This window comes from Topomyia yanbarensis, chromosome 2 (genome assembly GCF_030247195.1).
Source record: "Topomyia yanbarensis strain Yona2022 chromosome 2, ASM3024719v1, whole genome shotgun sequence".
Taxonomy (NCBI): Eukaryota; Metazoa; Arthropoda; class Insecta; order Diptera; family Culicidae; genus Topomyia; species Topomyia yanbarensis.
In genome coordinates, this window is record NC_080671.1 from 202,990,524 (window position 1) to 203,004,242 (window position 13,719).

General features: G+C 36.2%; 1 protein-coding gene across 2 annotated transcripts in view; it reads left to right on the forward strand.

The window, feature by feature from the left end:
* Nucleotides 1-13,719, forward strand: part of LOC131682728 (uncharacterized) — a 139,175-nt gene that overhangs the window by 117,711 nt on the left and 7,745 nt on the right. For both annotated transcript variants that reach the window (XM_058964425.1, XM_058964424.1), the window contains one exon: nucleotides 13,586-13,713. In XM_058964425.1, coding sequence (XP_058820408.1) covers nucleotides 13,586-13,713 — 128 coding nt within the window. The remainder of the gene's footprint in view (nucleotides 1-13,585; nucleotides 13,714-13,719) is intronic.

Sequence of the window (13,719 nt, forward strand, 5' to 3'; positions counted from 1 at the left end):
GTGTCACGACGAGCATACCTGGAACGCTTTCAACAGAGTGGTTACGAATATACTCTCCGAGCTGCAGAGTAAATGGCTAAGGGACCAATAAAGTAACACCATTGGCTAGAAAGTCACTGTGAAGCCACAAATCGGGTTTCGAGAGAAATTCCGTCGCCGGGGAAGTCTCTAACGGTGTAGACTAAGTCCACCGCCGGGGACCAGTTGAGTAGTACGCGACATAGCACCGGGTTTGGGTCGCCGGTGAACCGGACACCCTACCGGGTAGCTCGTGTAAGTAGGCTAGATCCACCACCGGGGATTAGACCGACTAGACCGCGTCATACAGTTAGCAGTGCACAGTGGTCGGAACCGCCAAAAACGTGAACTTAATTCACTAGAGGCCAAACCATCGAATATATTCACAGGGTGTCTTTGAAGGAATTGTTCGTATGAATATTCCCCACAATCTGATAACAATTGAAATTAGACATGGCTTACTATGATCGAACTAAAAAAATTAACTTTTTATACTGACGAGATAGAAAGTTGGTGTCTTCGACAAAGTTTTAGGAATGATCATAGTGAAGAATTTTGTTGAAGAACTTGAGCTTGTAGGAGTAAAGGTTATCGATTTATAAGACGTTTTCTATGACAACCCCCTTAAATCTAGTTTTTTTATATAACTTTTTTCATTGTGACTTTTCGTGCAAACTAAGTATAACACAAATGTGTAGGTATCAAAACTACATAATATTGTCGAAATATTGAAGATTTTTACATTTTTTTTGCACCAACTTCAACTACGTATAAGAAAGAAAGGTGCAAACCAAAATTCACGAACAGACACTTTTTTAACTCTTTAAACTATGCACAATAAAGCTAAGAAGGTTTGGTGCGTGGCACTCTAGAACCCTATAAATAGGGTAAGCTTACTTTATCATGTTTTTGACTTAAATAATACTTGTAATTGAACATTGAACCAAGAATTTCAAAAATAGGGACAAAAAAACTTAAAAAAATTTTTTTGTTGATATTTTTATGAAAAAGTCAAAAAACATGATAAAGTAAGATAACGCTATTCATAGGGTTCTAGAGTGCCACGCACCAAACCTTTTTAGCTTTATTTTGCATAGTTTAGGGAGTTACAAAAGGGCCTGTTCGTGAATTTTGGTTTGCACCTTTCTTTCTTATACTTAATTGAAGTTGGTGTAAAAAAAGTAAAAATCTTCAATAACTTTGGGTATCAGCGTAAAAAAACACTTTCCTTGCGAATTTTTTTTAGAAGTTTGGGTGAAGCGAATTGATGAAAACTTTTGAGCAATATAATGTATCATTTCAATAACATTCTGTATCTTTTTAATTCAAAAATTTTGACAAGCGACTCGGTGACGAAGCTTTTTGTAGAACATCTATGGAAAAAACACGATTTGCAGTGTTGACAGGCCATTCAAAAACTACTTAACTGCTTCACTTCAAACTTTGCATACATATTCTACAGTGATGGACAGATAATTAGCACATTTACATATACGCGTGTAGAGCGGGTTATAGTTACTTCAACGTTTCAAACACTTTGTATGCGTGTAATCTTCCTATCCTTCTTTTAGTTAAATTAATGAGTGCTGCTATATTCTGGTTGCAGCTGTTATTCTGATGAAACACCTATTTTGTGGTTGAAACGGTGCGGACACAGAATTAGCACACTTGAAGTTTTTTGTGTCTATTTCCCGAATAAACAAAAAATACAAGAAACCTTGTGTATTCACATAAAGTAAGCTTTAAATTACTCTATTTCTGAACATTATCCGAATATCGTTTATGGGTGGGTTGAAGCGCGCTATGCATCAACGAGCCCAGAAAATTGATTTTTCATGTGAAAAGCAACGAAAATAGCGTAAAATACATCTCGGAATATGTTGCATGTTCCAGGAAGCGGTTGTATAATGCAATTAAACATTTTGAGCAACAGATTACAACCACTTCTCTGAAATATAATCCCCCTCCACGATAACCGACATTTACTGAAGATCTTCTTATCACTACGAAACCAAAAAAATCCATCACTTTAGTCGAATGAAATCTAAAACATCTTTGAACGAGATTATGGCATGTCAGTGAGCAGCAAAACCGTACGAATATGACGTCTGAAGAGCATTTGATCTCCGAACATAAACCATTTATTTCTAAAAAACAATTCAAAAGCTAGAAAAAGTTTTGCTGAGTTGAACGGAAATAAGTCTGCAAATTTATGGAGAAATGTTTTTTGGGGCGATGAGTCGAAATTTAATCGATTTGGGTCAGACAGTAAATATTACGTTTAATTTCCAGCAAAGAGACATTATAATCCTCAGTAAACCATAAAAATAGTACAACATGGTGGCAGAATAGATCAGCATCAGTACAAGCAAATATCGTAAGATCATATGGAGCCATCTACCGGTCAATGTGGTGAATATTTATGCATGATGATGACCCTAAACATACATCTCGGTTTGTTAAACAGCCTTTTTGATCATATGGATAATATTCTTTCATTACCTGCACACCGCCCAGACCTAAATATAATAGAAAATCTGTGAAAAAACGTGGAAAACACGTCAAAGCGAAGAAATCCAAGAATCTGAATGATCATTGTTGGAAGTTAGAGAGCTGTCTAATGGAGTGATATTGTAAGCTGATTGAAAGCGTCCCCCGTTGTCTAGAGACTGTTTTCAAGCAAAAATGTTTAGCGGCTAAATACTAAAGAGCAATGAACCATTGATCTTGATTTAGATCAAAGACAGAAATTTTCAAATATGTGCTAATTCTGTGTCCAGGCCCCATTTAACTTCCTTATTAATTTTATTCATATAATTACAAATTTCGTCCAATACCATGCATACGATTTATTTTAATGTACCCACTATCAGTTCATTACATGTCGTGAATCTATTTGATTTTATTACGTTTTCCGTTCTATAATACGTGTTGGAGATATGAGTGTACTAATTCTGTGTCCACCAGTGTATATTTAAAATACCTAACCCCTTCGTTGAGTTTTCGAGAGAATGTGGATTGAAAAATTATTCAAAATTGTCGAACTTCAAGATGACAAACCTCTTCTCAGAATACGTTCTATCTGCTCGATTCGAATGAGTTGCTAGGGTGGTGAAAGTATTCAAATCGGTAAAATTGAGAATGTTTTCATATTCAACTTTACAAATGACACATAAGTTTAGTGATATAAAGTCTCGTCACACTGTTCGATGGATTAATTTGGTTTTTCCTCTATTACATATAGATTGTCAGATTAGCAAAACAGTCTTACGAATTACTAACATTTTCATTTATAGGCATTGACCAGAAGATGAGAAATAACAAGTTATCGGTAAATGGAAGTCCATGTGATCGGTGCACATGGGAGTATTTAACCGAAAAATCAAATTTTCAAAAACTGTCATTAAGGACATTATACTATACGATAATGCTCTAGTAATTTCTGCATAAGTTTGGAAACACTGTTAACTGTCAAAAGTAAAGGATTGTTAATTCTGCTTGGCTGAATTCGTTGCGCTTGGATACAAAATCTTCAGACGTTGGTGATTCGAATTGTTCCGACTCAACTATCCTATGTTTTTATTAAACCGAGACCAGTGTCACATTTTGACTATAAACACTCATAGTAATAGACTCGCGGATGTAAAAACCGCAAAACTGGCAACTAAAAAAACAAGCGCGTTAAACTGGCATCACCCAAAAATGTGCAAGCTCGCACGTGCTCGACTGTATTCGATCACCTTTTTTTATTAAAATAATTTTTCAAGTGGTTCAATATGTGAATCAAAAGAGAAGTTATACGTTTGATACTGAGCAACAAGAAATTAAGAAAAGCAAACAAAATCCAATTTCTTTAAAAAAACACAAATTTGATGAAAAAGAGTATAAGTAAAATGCTTTTTATTCAGTTATATAGAACACAATAACTATCTTTCTAAATAACATTGTAAAATACTAACACGAACATGAAAAGTGAAGCCTACTGTGAATAACAAAATAATTTTTTTTATATAAAATCGCAATACTTGTTCTGCTTATTTGCATTGTATGACGTCATGCTCGTTTGGCTCCGAATTTTGGCAGTTTGTTTGGCTCGATAAAAGTACCTTCGCTGGTCTATTACTATGAGTGTCTATAATTTTGACGTATTGCCTATCCCGAGATAAACTACCGTTTCGTCGTTTTGTTGCTATATGTGACACAAATGAGTGCGAACGAAACAAAAATAAACGTCAAACCGTTTTTTCGCTTGCACTAATGCAAAGTGAACATGCGCGTAATTCGGCGCACGGCTTGGTGGCGCATGGCTGAAATGTCTCGATGTGGATTTTAGAAAAGATTCGCAATATGTATTCTAAAAAGTATCAGCTTTATAGAACTGACATACAATGAAAAAAATCCACGATTCAAAATTGAAAAGCTCATGTTCACAGTCCGTCCCAGTGAAAACTCTCAGGGTGATGAGCCCGTTTTCGCCATGTTTATGTAATCGCCTTAACCTTTTAAAGCCGTTGGTTATATCAGCGTCTGCCATCTTTGTTCAACGCATTGAGCCAAATGGTAGCGCAACAATAAGGACACTCGATTCGAGTTTTCGTTGCGCTCAAACACGAGAATTTCATTGTTTTCAGCGCATTTGTGTTATTATCTTGGTTCTTAACCAGGAAGCAAAGCTGTTGATGCCAATTTGTACGCATTCCAATGATTGGAGGCCGAGCAATAAATAAATTAGTATGGTGAAAAAAGGGACTTTACCCTATACCTTGAATAAGTTTAATCTAAATGCTACTAGATCGGTAATAAACGCGCATAGTTCAAATAATTAGATATTTTTGACATTTTTCCGTTTACTACATTGTCCATGCGAAGTTCAAAGTTTCACAAGTATATTTCTTTTGGAAATAATAGACAAGGATCAGGTTTAGTTATCTGGGAAACAAAATGATTGTTTTAATAAACCAGAGCGCTCCGAAGTGCTTTAATTCTGCACGAAATGAAATCGATATATAACTGCAAATAACAATGGCTTCATACAATATTTCATTTTCCTGCTGTAAGGTTCCATTTCCATCACTATGTTGAAACTTTGGAGCGTATGTAGCAAAAGAAAAAGCACTCGAAATATTAGGGAAACTGTTCATGTTATTGAATATGGCAATCCAGTCGATTCCATGATTATGAACGTTGTTTCAGAGTATTGAGGAAAGTCGTTTAAATCAATTACACTTTGAAATTTGACACCCGTAACAAATCTAAGAAAAAATCTCCGAAGAAGATCTTTCCATATTTGGTGAAGCGAACTTTACTAGAATTCCTAACGAGATAATGTAAAAATCTAGCAAACATGTCTTTTCTGGTTATTACATCGTAAAATCTGCTAAACCTACTTGTCATCAACCGAAATCCTCAATAATGAAAATTGCAATGCACCAAACCTTTGGAAGTACAATATGTAAAAAATATCGTTTTACCTGATATAGAAGGCATGTCTCTTATTGGCCAAAGTTTGTACTTGTATATGAACACAAAATTACAATTATTATTATTAACCATTGATTTTATTTATGTTGGACCCAGTTGCCATTTAGTGTTAAACTTCCAGGCACGATGTGCCACGCAACTTCCTTTCTCACGACAACCGAAACAAGTAACTGACGACAAAACCTCGGATGAGATACGCAATTCAAACCAGAAATATTTCAAAGACCGATAGGATTTAAACGGAAAAAATAATCTTTGAATTCAAGATGGTTTGCACGATTGGCACCTTCAATTGAAACACCTTTATTGTATCGATAGCACTGTTCATCTAATTTCTCTGACAGTGATTCGTTCGCAACGCTGATTTATTTCAAACTGAGTAAGATTTCATGTGACCACCGTTGCCAACATTTTTTTTCAAAAAAACTGGAATCTTTCTAGGGTAATTGTTCCGAATCGCGGCTTTTTAGAAAAGAGGGTTAATTTCTTTTGGAAATGGTTCTAATGGCCTATTTTATAACAAGCAATGAAAAAATTGGGCGGGGGGGAAGCTTTAAAGTACTTTACCCTTGTAATGTTTAAGTGAACTATTCAATGAACGTAATTTTAAGTAAACACGTATGTTCCAAACCTTTTATTGAACATTTGAGTCGGTTTTTTGATATTGTTGTCCAAATTAAAAAAAATATTAAAACATTTGAATTTGAATGTAATTCTAATAGTTACAGTCGAATTTTACTGTTTTGAAGGTTTTCAATCTACACATCCACAAAATCCTAAATTTAAGACCATTTGCTAAACTTGAGGATGCGCTTAATCCTTTCTAACGATACTATAGCAACTAGCTGAGAGCTGAGCTTTTTCAATTATATGGATTTAATTCAGTGAAAAAATATAGCTAGAAAGAAAATACATTTATTTATTGAATTCAATAAAATCATTTCACTAACAAATATCGTTCTCTTTTCCAATTTTTTTTTTATTGAAACGATTGCAAAATTATTCAAACTGGAAATGTTTATTGAGATTAAAAGTTAATTATTGTTTCAATGCAAAAAATGTTCGTGCCATTAATTTTGCCGATTGAAGCAATAACATTTTATAATTGAATTCAATAAGACATTTTTTGTTCAAATATGTTAAAATTTTCTATGTAATAATAATTATGAGAATTCATAGAATTCTATGAACTAATATTTGCCCGGCAGTTATTGTGTGAAGCACATACTACGACGGTTCCAAATCAGAAGTACAATGAAGAAGATCTCATCCTAGATATTACGAACAGACTTGCGGTGGAAGAAGCTTTTCGGCCATTCAACGATTGTTCTGCGGAACCAGTTTTTACGAAGGATCGGTTTCGAAGACTTTCGTTTTTTGTATTTCGAAGCCTTGGAAGAGGAGATAATACTATATTGAAAAGCCAGAGAAAGCTGGGTTTTACTAAATTATGCGAAAGCCATCTGACATACGTCCTTCGGACGCTACAGTCAAATATATTCAGATGGGAGAAAATTTGCGCTTTAATCTATGTGAGAATCCTGCTATCCCAGATAATAGATAAATAATAGATAAATTTTTAGCCCAAATGTCCGTCATCTGTGGTAATATTGCAGAGAGTATAGTTGGGTAAATATATCTGCGTTCTAAGAATGTCCAAAGGCGATTTTGAATCGCAGAATAGTGGGCTTATTCAGGAATACTTGGTACGCTGGGCTGTACCCACTTGAAATGAAAACATTACAACCTGGGCAAAATAGTATACAGTAAAACAAAAATAATGAAGTGGTATCATTTATCATATCACCCTGGGGCAAATTGGCTTCAATAATGATATTAACTTGCTAAAGTAAACTGCGTTGTTTTCCGAGGTTAATACACGAAGTACGTTGATATAGTCATCACATCTCGTCTAACATAGAACTATAGAATCAGGAATCAGTAGCGGTTGGCTCAAATGGCACGTTTCCAATGTAGATCCGAGCTTTGTGCTTAAAAGACAATTATCAAAATTCACGTTAAGGGGAAGTTCCAAACCAATATTCACCAAACACATCTAGTGCTCGTGACCAAAAGGAGTATTGTCATCTCTTTCGTGACTGCTGTGAACTGCGCTGAGCCAACAATAGTTTCTCCGGACATCAGCAAGCAACAACTAGCCGCTAGCCGGCGCTACTATCGGCCAACAGACTTCCAGTAATCGGTATACGGACTTTGCGTACACCCAGTAAAGTTTAATCGGAAATGAGCCGGAATTCTGGCTGGTTTAAGTCCATATTCCGGCTCCATTGATAAAACCGATTCTAACTAGAATGTGTCACTGAAGCCGGAATGCGAATTAGAAACAGGTAACATTCCGGCTGAGCTTAACTTGTAGTATTCCGGCGCCAATAAAACAACCAATTCTAATTAGAATCGGTTATATCACTGCAGCTGGAATACTAACTACAACTACATCTACTTCAAGAAATAAACATTAAGTGCGTACCCTGGGGCAAATTGATACACACGAATTTGTGGCAAATTGATACAGTGTATCAATTTAATCCAACATTTTGTCATCGATACGGTAATTCCAACGATGGAATCCAATAACCGCTTACTGTTTAAAATTATAAATTTGGTTCCAATTTATCAGTATGGCAAATGACAACCGAGGTTACAAATAATCGAAGCTCTTTTCTGACGGCTGAAAATGAACCTGATGCGACTCGCAGTGAATAGAAAAAATATTCATTCAAATATCTATGTAAGTCATTCAGTTGAATATCGTACAATATATTCATTTCACTAATTATCTAAGAAAATGTTTTCAAATGCCGGTAAACTATATGAAAAAAACAATCATTATCGCTTACATTGTGCCATCAGGGCCTACTTTGATGCGTTTATTTCGTTGTTGCACAGCCGCTTCGTGTAATAATCGGAGACGAATGAAAATCTGCATGAATGAATGGGCGGTTTGTTCGTTTGACGTTTTCAGCTGCGTCACTGAATATTGAAAATGAATGCGGCTGAATATGATCGATTTTCATTCAATGAATTTGAATATTTTTAACTCTGATGACAACACGGAATCTTGCTTTCAAACAATGGTCCTGCGGGGTAGTGCAAAATTCCTAGCCAGAGTTCAATATGGTGAACACTTGTGTCTCCAACTTTTAACTCAAACAATTTGAAATTTAGAGCTTCACCTGTTAAATGCATCGCTTTTTACGATGCAATGAGCTAAAGCGACAGTAGGTAGCGTAATGTAATGTAACGTTCAGATGTGCTCTTTTGAATATGGTCGATGTATTTCTCAAATCAGTCTTCGAATTGTGAGGTCTGTTTGTCTGTGCTTAGACCGAGCCAAAGCGTTTACCTGGCCATGGCACAGGTCATAATCATAGGTAGATTAATGTCATATTAAACTGTAGTATAAATTATTGTTAAACTACTGTTTTAGTACAGTGAAAACAATGGCTTTTAGTCGACACATTATTAGGGTAGTGTATTCACGTTCATACATTTCACTATACACCACAACACCATATTATCCCTCGAAAATATGATGAACCACCGCCTGAAACTAGATGGTTATGATGTTTTATTTATTTATTAACAGTTTAAGGCCGAAGTGGCCTGTGCCGTATACAAAAGATTCCTCCATTCCACTCGGTCCATGGCCGCGCGTCGCCAGCCACGCAATCTGCGAAGGGTCCGCAAATCGTCTTCCACCTGGTCGATCCATCGTGCTCGCTGCGCGCCACGTCTTCTTGTACCGGTCGGATTGCAATTGAGAAGAATGGTTATGATGTAACAGGTGTTATCTGTGTCCGTCTAAGTTCTTTTTATGAATCCTTTTCTGAACCAAGCGCTGCAGAGTGTGTGGCAAACCATTATCGTCGTTATCTTCCACTTACTACTGGGCCTGAATTAAAGACTTTTGCACAAGAAAAATTCACCCATTGTCTATCTTCTTGAATCTTACTTTCCACAGTTCCATTCGTTCGCAGCGTTTCCTCATAGGGTGTGGAGACTATTTTCGTCCTATTTCTATTATCGCCCTACCCATTTGAAGCCGTTAGTTAGAGCAGCGTCTGCCATCTTTGTTCAACGCATTGGCCCATATGGTAATGCGAAAATTGGAGCATTCGATTCGAGTTTTCGTGGCGCTCAAACAGAAGTATTTCCCCATTCTCAGGACATTTTTGGTATTAAATTGGGTCTTGGGAACGAAGCAAGGATACTGATGCCAATTTATGTGCATTTCATCGACTGTAGACTGCGTAATTAATAGAATAGTGTGGCATCCTCCCTAATGGGGCGAAAATTAAGTCTTTACCCTACATTCCATGCAGATTTTTGGTTTTTTGATTTGACCCATCAATCGGATCCTGGGACACATGTACAGCTTGACATAATGCTACATCTTCCAGTTCAGTCCAAGCTGCTTCGATGCACTCATTTTTACTTTCACGCAGTAAACATACAGCATAATCATAGATATGTGTTATTGAATTCAAACAAATACTGTTCATGGCATCAAAAGACAAAGTAATTGGTGTGAATCAAGGTTTGAAAATATATTTTCATTAAAACAACAATAAACTTTTAGTTTAAATAATTCTGTTGTAATTTCAGTAAACATTAAATAAGTGTTATTTAATTCAATCATCGCGAGACCCTATTTTTTGCATTTTCCTTTGCTTTGCTTCCTTTCTGCGAATAGCAACGTTAGTGTCAGTTGGAAGAAGTTATCAAATATATGCACTCGCTATTAACCGAAACGATAAGTTTCCATTTCCCAACCTGTTTACGAACCGCCGGTGCGGTGTTGTGTTATGATGACGGTTAGTAAATTGCTTATACCCACGCCCGGTGCTGATAGTCTTATGTTGGCGGTTAGCAAATCGCTATTACGATGTTGGTTTGAATATAGTCGCTTGACATGACCATCGTCCTTTCCGGGGGTGGCCAGTCACTACACGTAGCTTCAGGTACGAAGAGATTTTAAAATAAGATATTTCAATCTTCTCTTATTTTGGATTAGTAAATCTAGATTATCGGTGAATTTTTGGTCACATTGACCATTTATGAGTGCTCCTGAATCTCTAAGAACAGTAGCAATTGGTATGGTATGGCACGAGCAAAATGTTTGCTTAGGCAAAGCTAGATAACTTATGACCGTATAATGAACCATTGACATCATTAACCATTTGAATCCGGAATTCTGTGCAAAGGGTTGTTTTTTTACGGTAAAAATATGTCGCTAATAAATATTTTTTGTGCTTCGGTTTCTCTTCGTCAGTAACTAACACCATTTAGGTGTTTAGTCAGATGATGTATCTAAACTAGTACCCAAATTAGCACCAGATACCTAGAGTCTAGAAACTAAAATCAACAAGTCACACGTCTTGCGTAAACATTAAACAACCTGGCTTATACCGAGTGATGATTGTACGTCGATTCCCGGTTTACCATTTCCCGGAAAACCATTTTCCGGAATGTCATTTCCCAGAAAACTATTTCCCGGAATGTACCATTTCCCGGAAAACCATTTCCCGGAATGTACCATCTCCCAGAATATCATTTCCCGGAATGTACCATTTCCCGGAATACTATTTCCCGGAATGTACCATTTCCCGGAATACTATTACCCGGAATGTACTTTTTCTCGGTAATTATTTATACTATTGAAATCTAAAGTAAACATGTAATTTGAACTTTAAGAACAAATCCAGAGCTATGTTGACTTACATATATGGTATTCTATAGCATTCAAAATCTTATCATTTTATAGAAGGCAATATCATGAACAATCCACTAGAGATTTTGAGCCGAGTTTATAGAAACAGCCCAACGAATCATGTGTTTTTTACCTTCCAAGATGTTTGTGGACCTGCATACACGGCCTGGTTACATAGAGAGAATTCTGGTTTCTAAAAACTTTAATTATCACGAGCGTTTACAATTAACCACTTTTTTTCGTGAATGGTCTTCCAGAGGAATGGGTTAAATTTATCGTCGAAATCAAAAGATTTCATTTTCGCCGTTACAGAAGAGTAATCTTGGATTTGTTAAATTATTTTAACAAGGAATCCGTGAAAAAGAAATATTTTTCCTTTTGTATGAGTCATTCCATTTACGTATATTTAGATGGAACACCGAGAGAGCTACCAACTTTTAAACTAAACTAACCTATTCTCCTCTATTCTTTATTTCACATTATTCCGCGACAAATAAAATTTACAATCAAGATATGATAAGCTTTATAGATATTGATTGAAAGTGCTGGAATAAAACATGATGACATTCTTCTGCATTCCAAGTTTTTGTTTGGTTCTCTTGACACCTTATCTTTGCTCTCTGATCATATTAATAAAAAACAAGCTCTCATAAACCAATAAAGTACCAGAAAACAGATTATGCTTAAAAAAGGCAAAGTCTCAAAGAAGATTGTTATGAATTATTAATTTCCAAAAAAAGTATTCAAATTTTAAAGAAGACAAATTCAAAAATATTTTTCATGATTTGCTCATCTCCAAAAGAAGGCGAATAAGCTCATAGAATAACAATTATAATTCAAAAAGTTATAACCCCACAGAAAATCCTCCCGATTTTCCCACCGACTAAATCGGTTTGCGTCGGCACAATCGGCCGACTATGCCACCAATTAATCGGTCGATTGTTGCTCCAACTCTTATGGGGGTTTAACATGGACGTCAGCCGACGCGACAACCGATTAAATATGACAGACGAAATCTGTTGTAATCGGTCTATTTCAACCAATTAAATCGATCGATTAGTTGATAGTTTAAAACTGGAACCAGATTCACACGGATTAAATCTGGCGATTAATACGATGACGAAAATTGTGCACCGACGAAACCCAACTTGGTCGTTTAATTAATCTGTCGACCTCGAAGCACCCGTTTTCGTCGGTCGACTGTGAAATTTATGAACTGTCAAATTTTCTATGGGGAAGGTATGTTAGGACCACTAGTACTTAAATCCAATAAAACACCAAGAATATTTTGAAAGAGTACTTAAAAGAATGTGAAACTACGTAGAAATAGAAAGTACATATAAATCAAAAACATGCCAAAAATAACGACAAGGAAGCATGCATGCATAAGAAAGAAAAACCGGATTTTTAGATGCTCCATAAAAATCCCAAAATAAATATATCTGAAGCATTGTTGATATGTTATTCCACAGAAAACAGACATCCATGATCGAACAAAAATATTTAAAAAACGTGTGTAAACATTTGAATTAATATACGAAAAACACTTGCGCCGCCACACCAACCTATCCCAACTATCCGTCAAATCGATTCCGGAACCGGTTCGAAATCCTGGATGGATTCAGCATGGAATCTAGCTCAAAGAAAACAACCGATTCCGACTCTATCGGTTGACGCATTTGAGCTGGAATTCATGCTGGAAGTCCGAATCGGTTCCGGACTAGTTTGACTGGGTAGAGGAATAACCGATGTCAATTCTGTCGCACTCAGCCACAAAAAAACATGACGACAGTAGCGTACCTGGTTTAGATATCCAAACTACCTTCGAAACCGTTAGAGATTTTACACAAGTTGAATGCTGAAGATGGACGTCTGTTCTCTGTGGTTATTCTAACTTACATTTAAAATCAATAAAATTCCAAACTACCTTTTATGTTCTAAAATAGAGATAATTTCGTAGTTTGTTTGACATTTGCTGCGTAGCAAGTGTAATCAAAATGAGTGGTGGCAAGGTACGTGGTTTAATTTATTTTCCGGGAAATGGTATTCCGGGAAATGGTTTTCCGGGAAATGAAACATTCTGGGAAATGGTTTTTCCGGGAAATGGTACATTCCGGGAAATGGTTTTCCGGGAAATAGTACATTCTGGGATATGGTTTTCCGGAATATGGTATACCGGGAAATGGTATTCCGCGAAATGACGTACAACCCCGAGTGATGTCTCGATAGTAAGATAGAAATCTTGTTAGACGATATGATAACGATATACTTATTACAATAGCTTTAATGACATTGTTTTCGAAGGCTCTTCTACCAAATAGATGTGACTCAAAAATCACAAACGTTTATTTTCAGGTGCAAGATTACATCGGTGACTTGTAGCTGTGACACCAAAGACATTTTCTGGTGCCATCATGTCGTTGCACTAGCCCTATATAGAATACGTAATGCCGAGACAGTAAAACTAAGAGTTCCTATTTCTGGTAGCT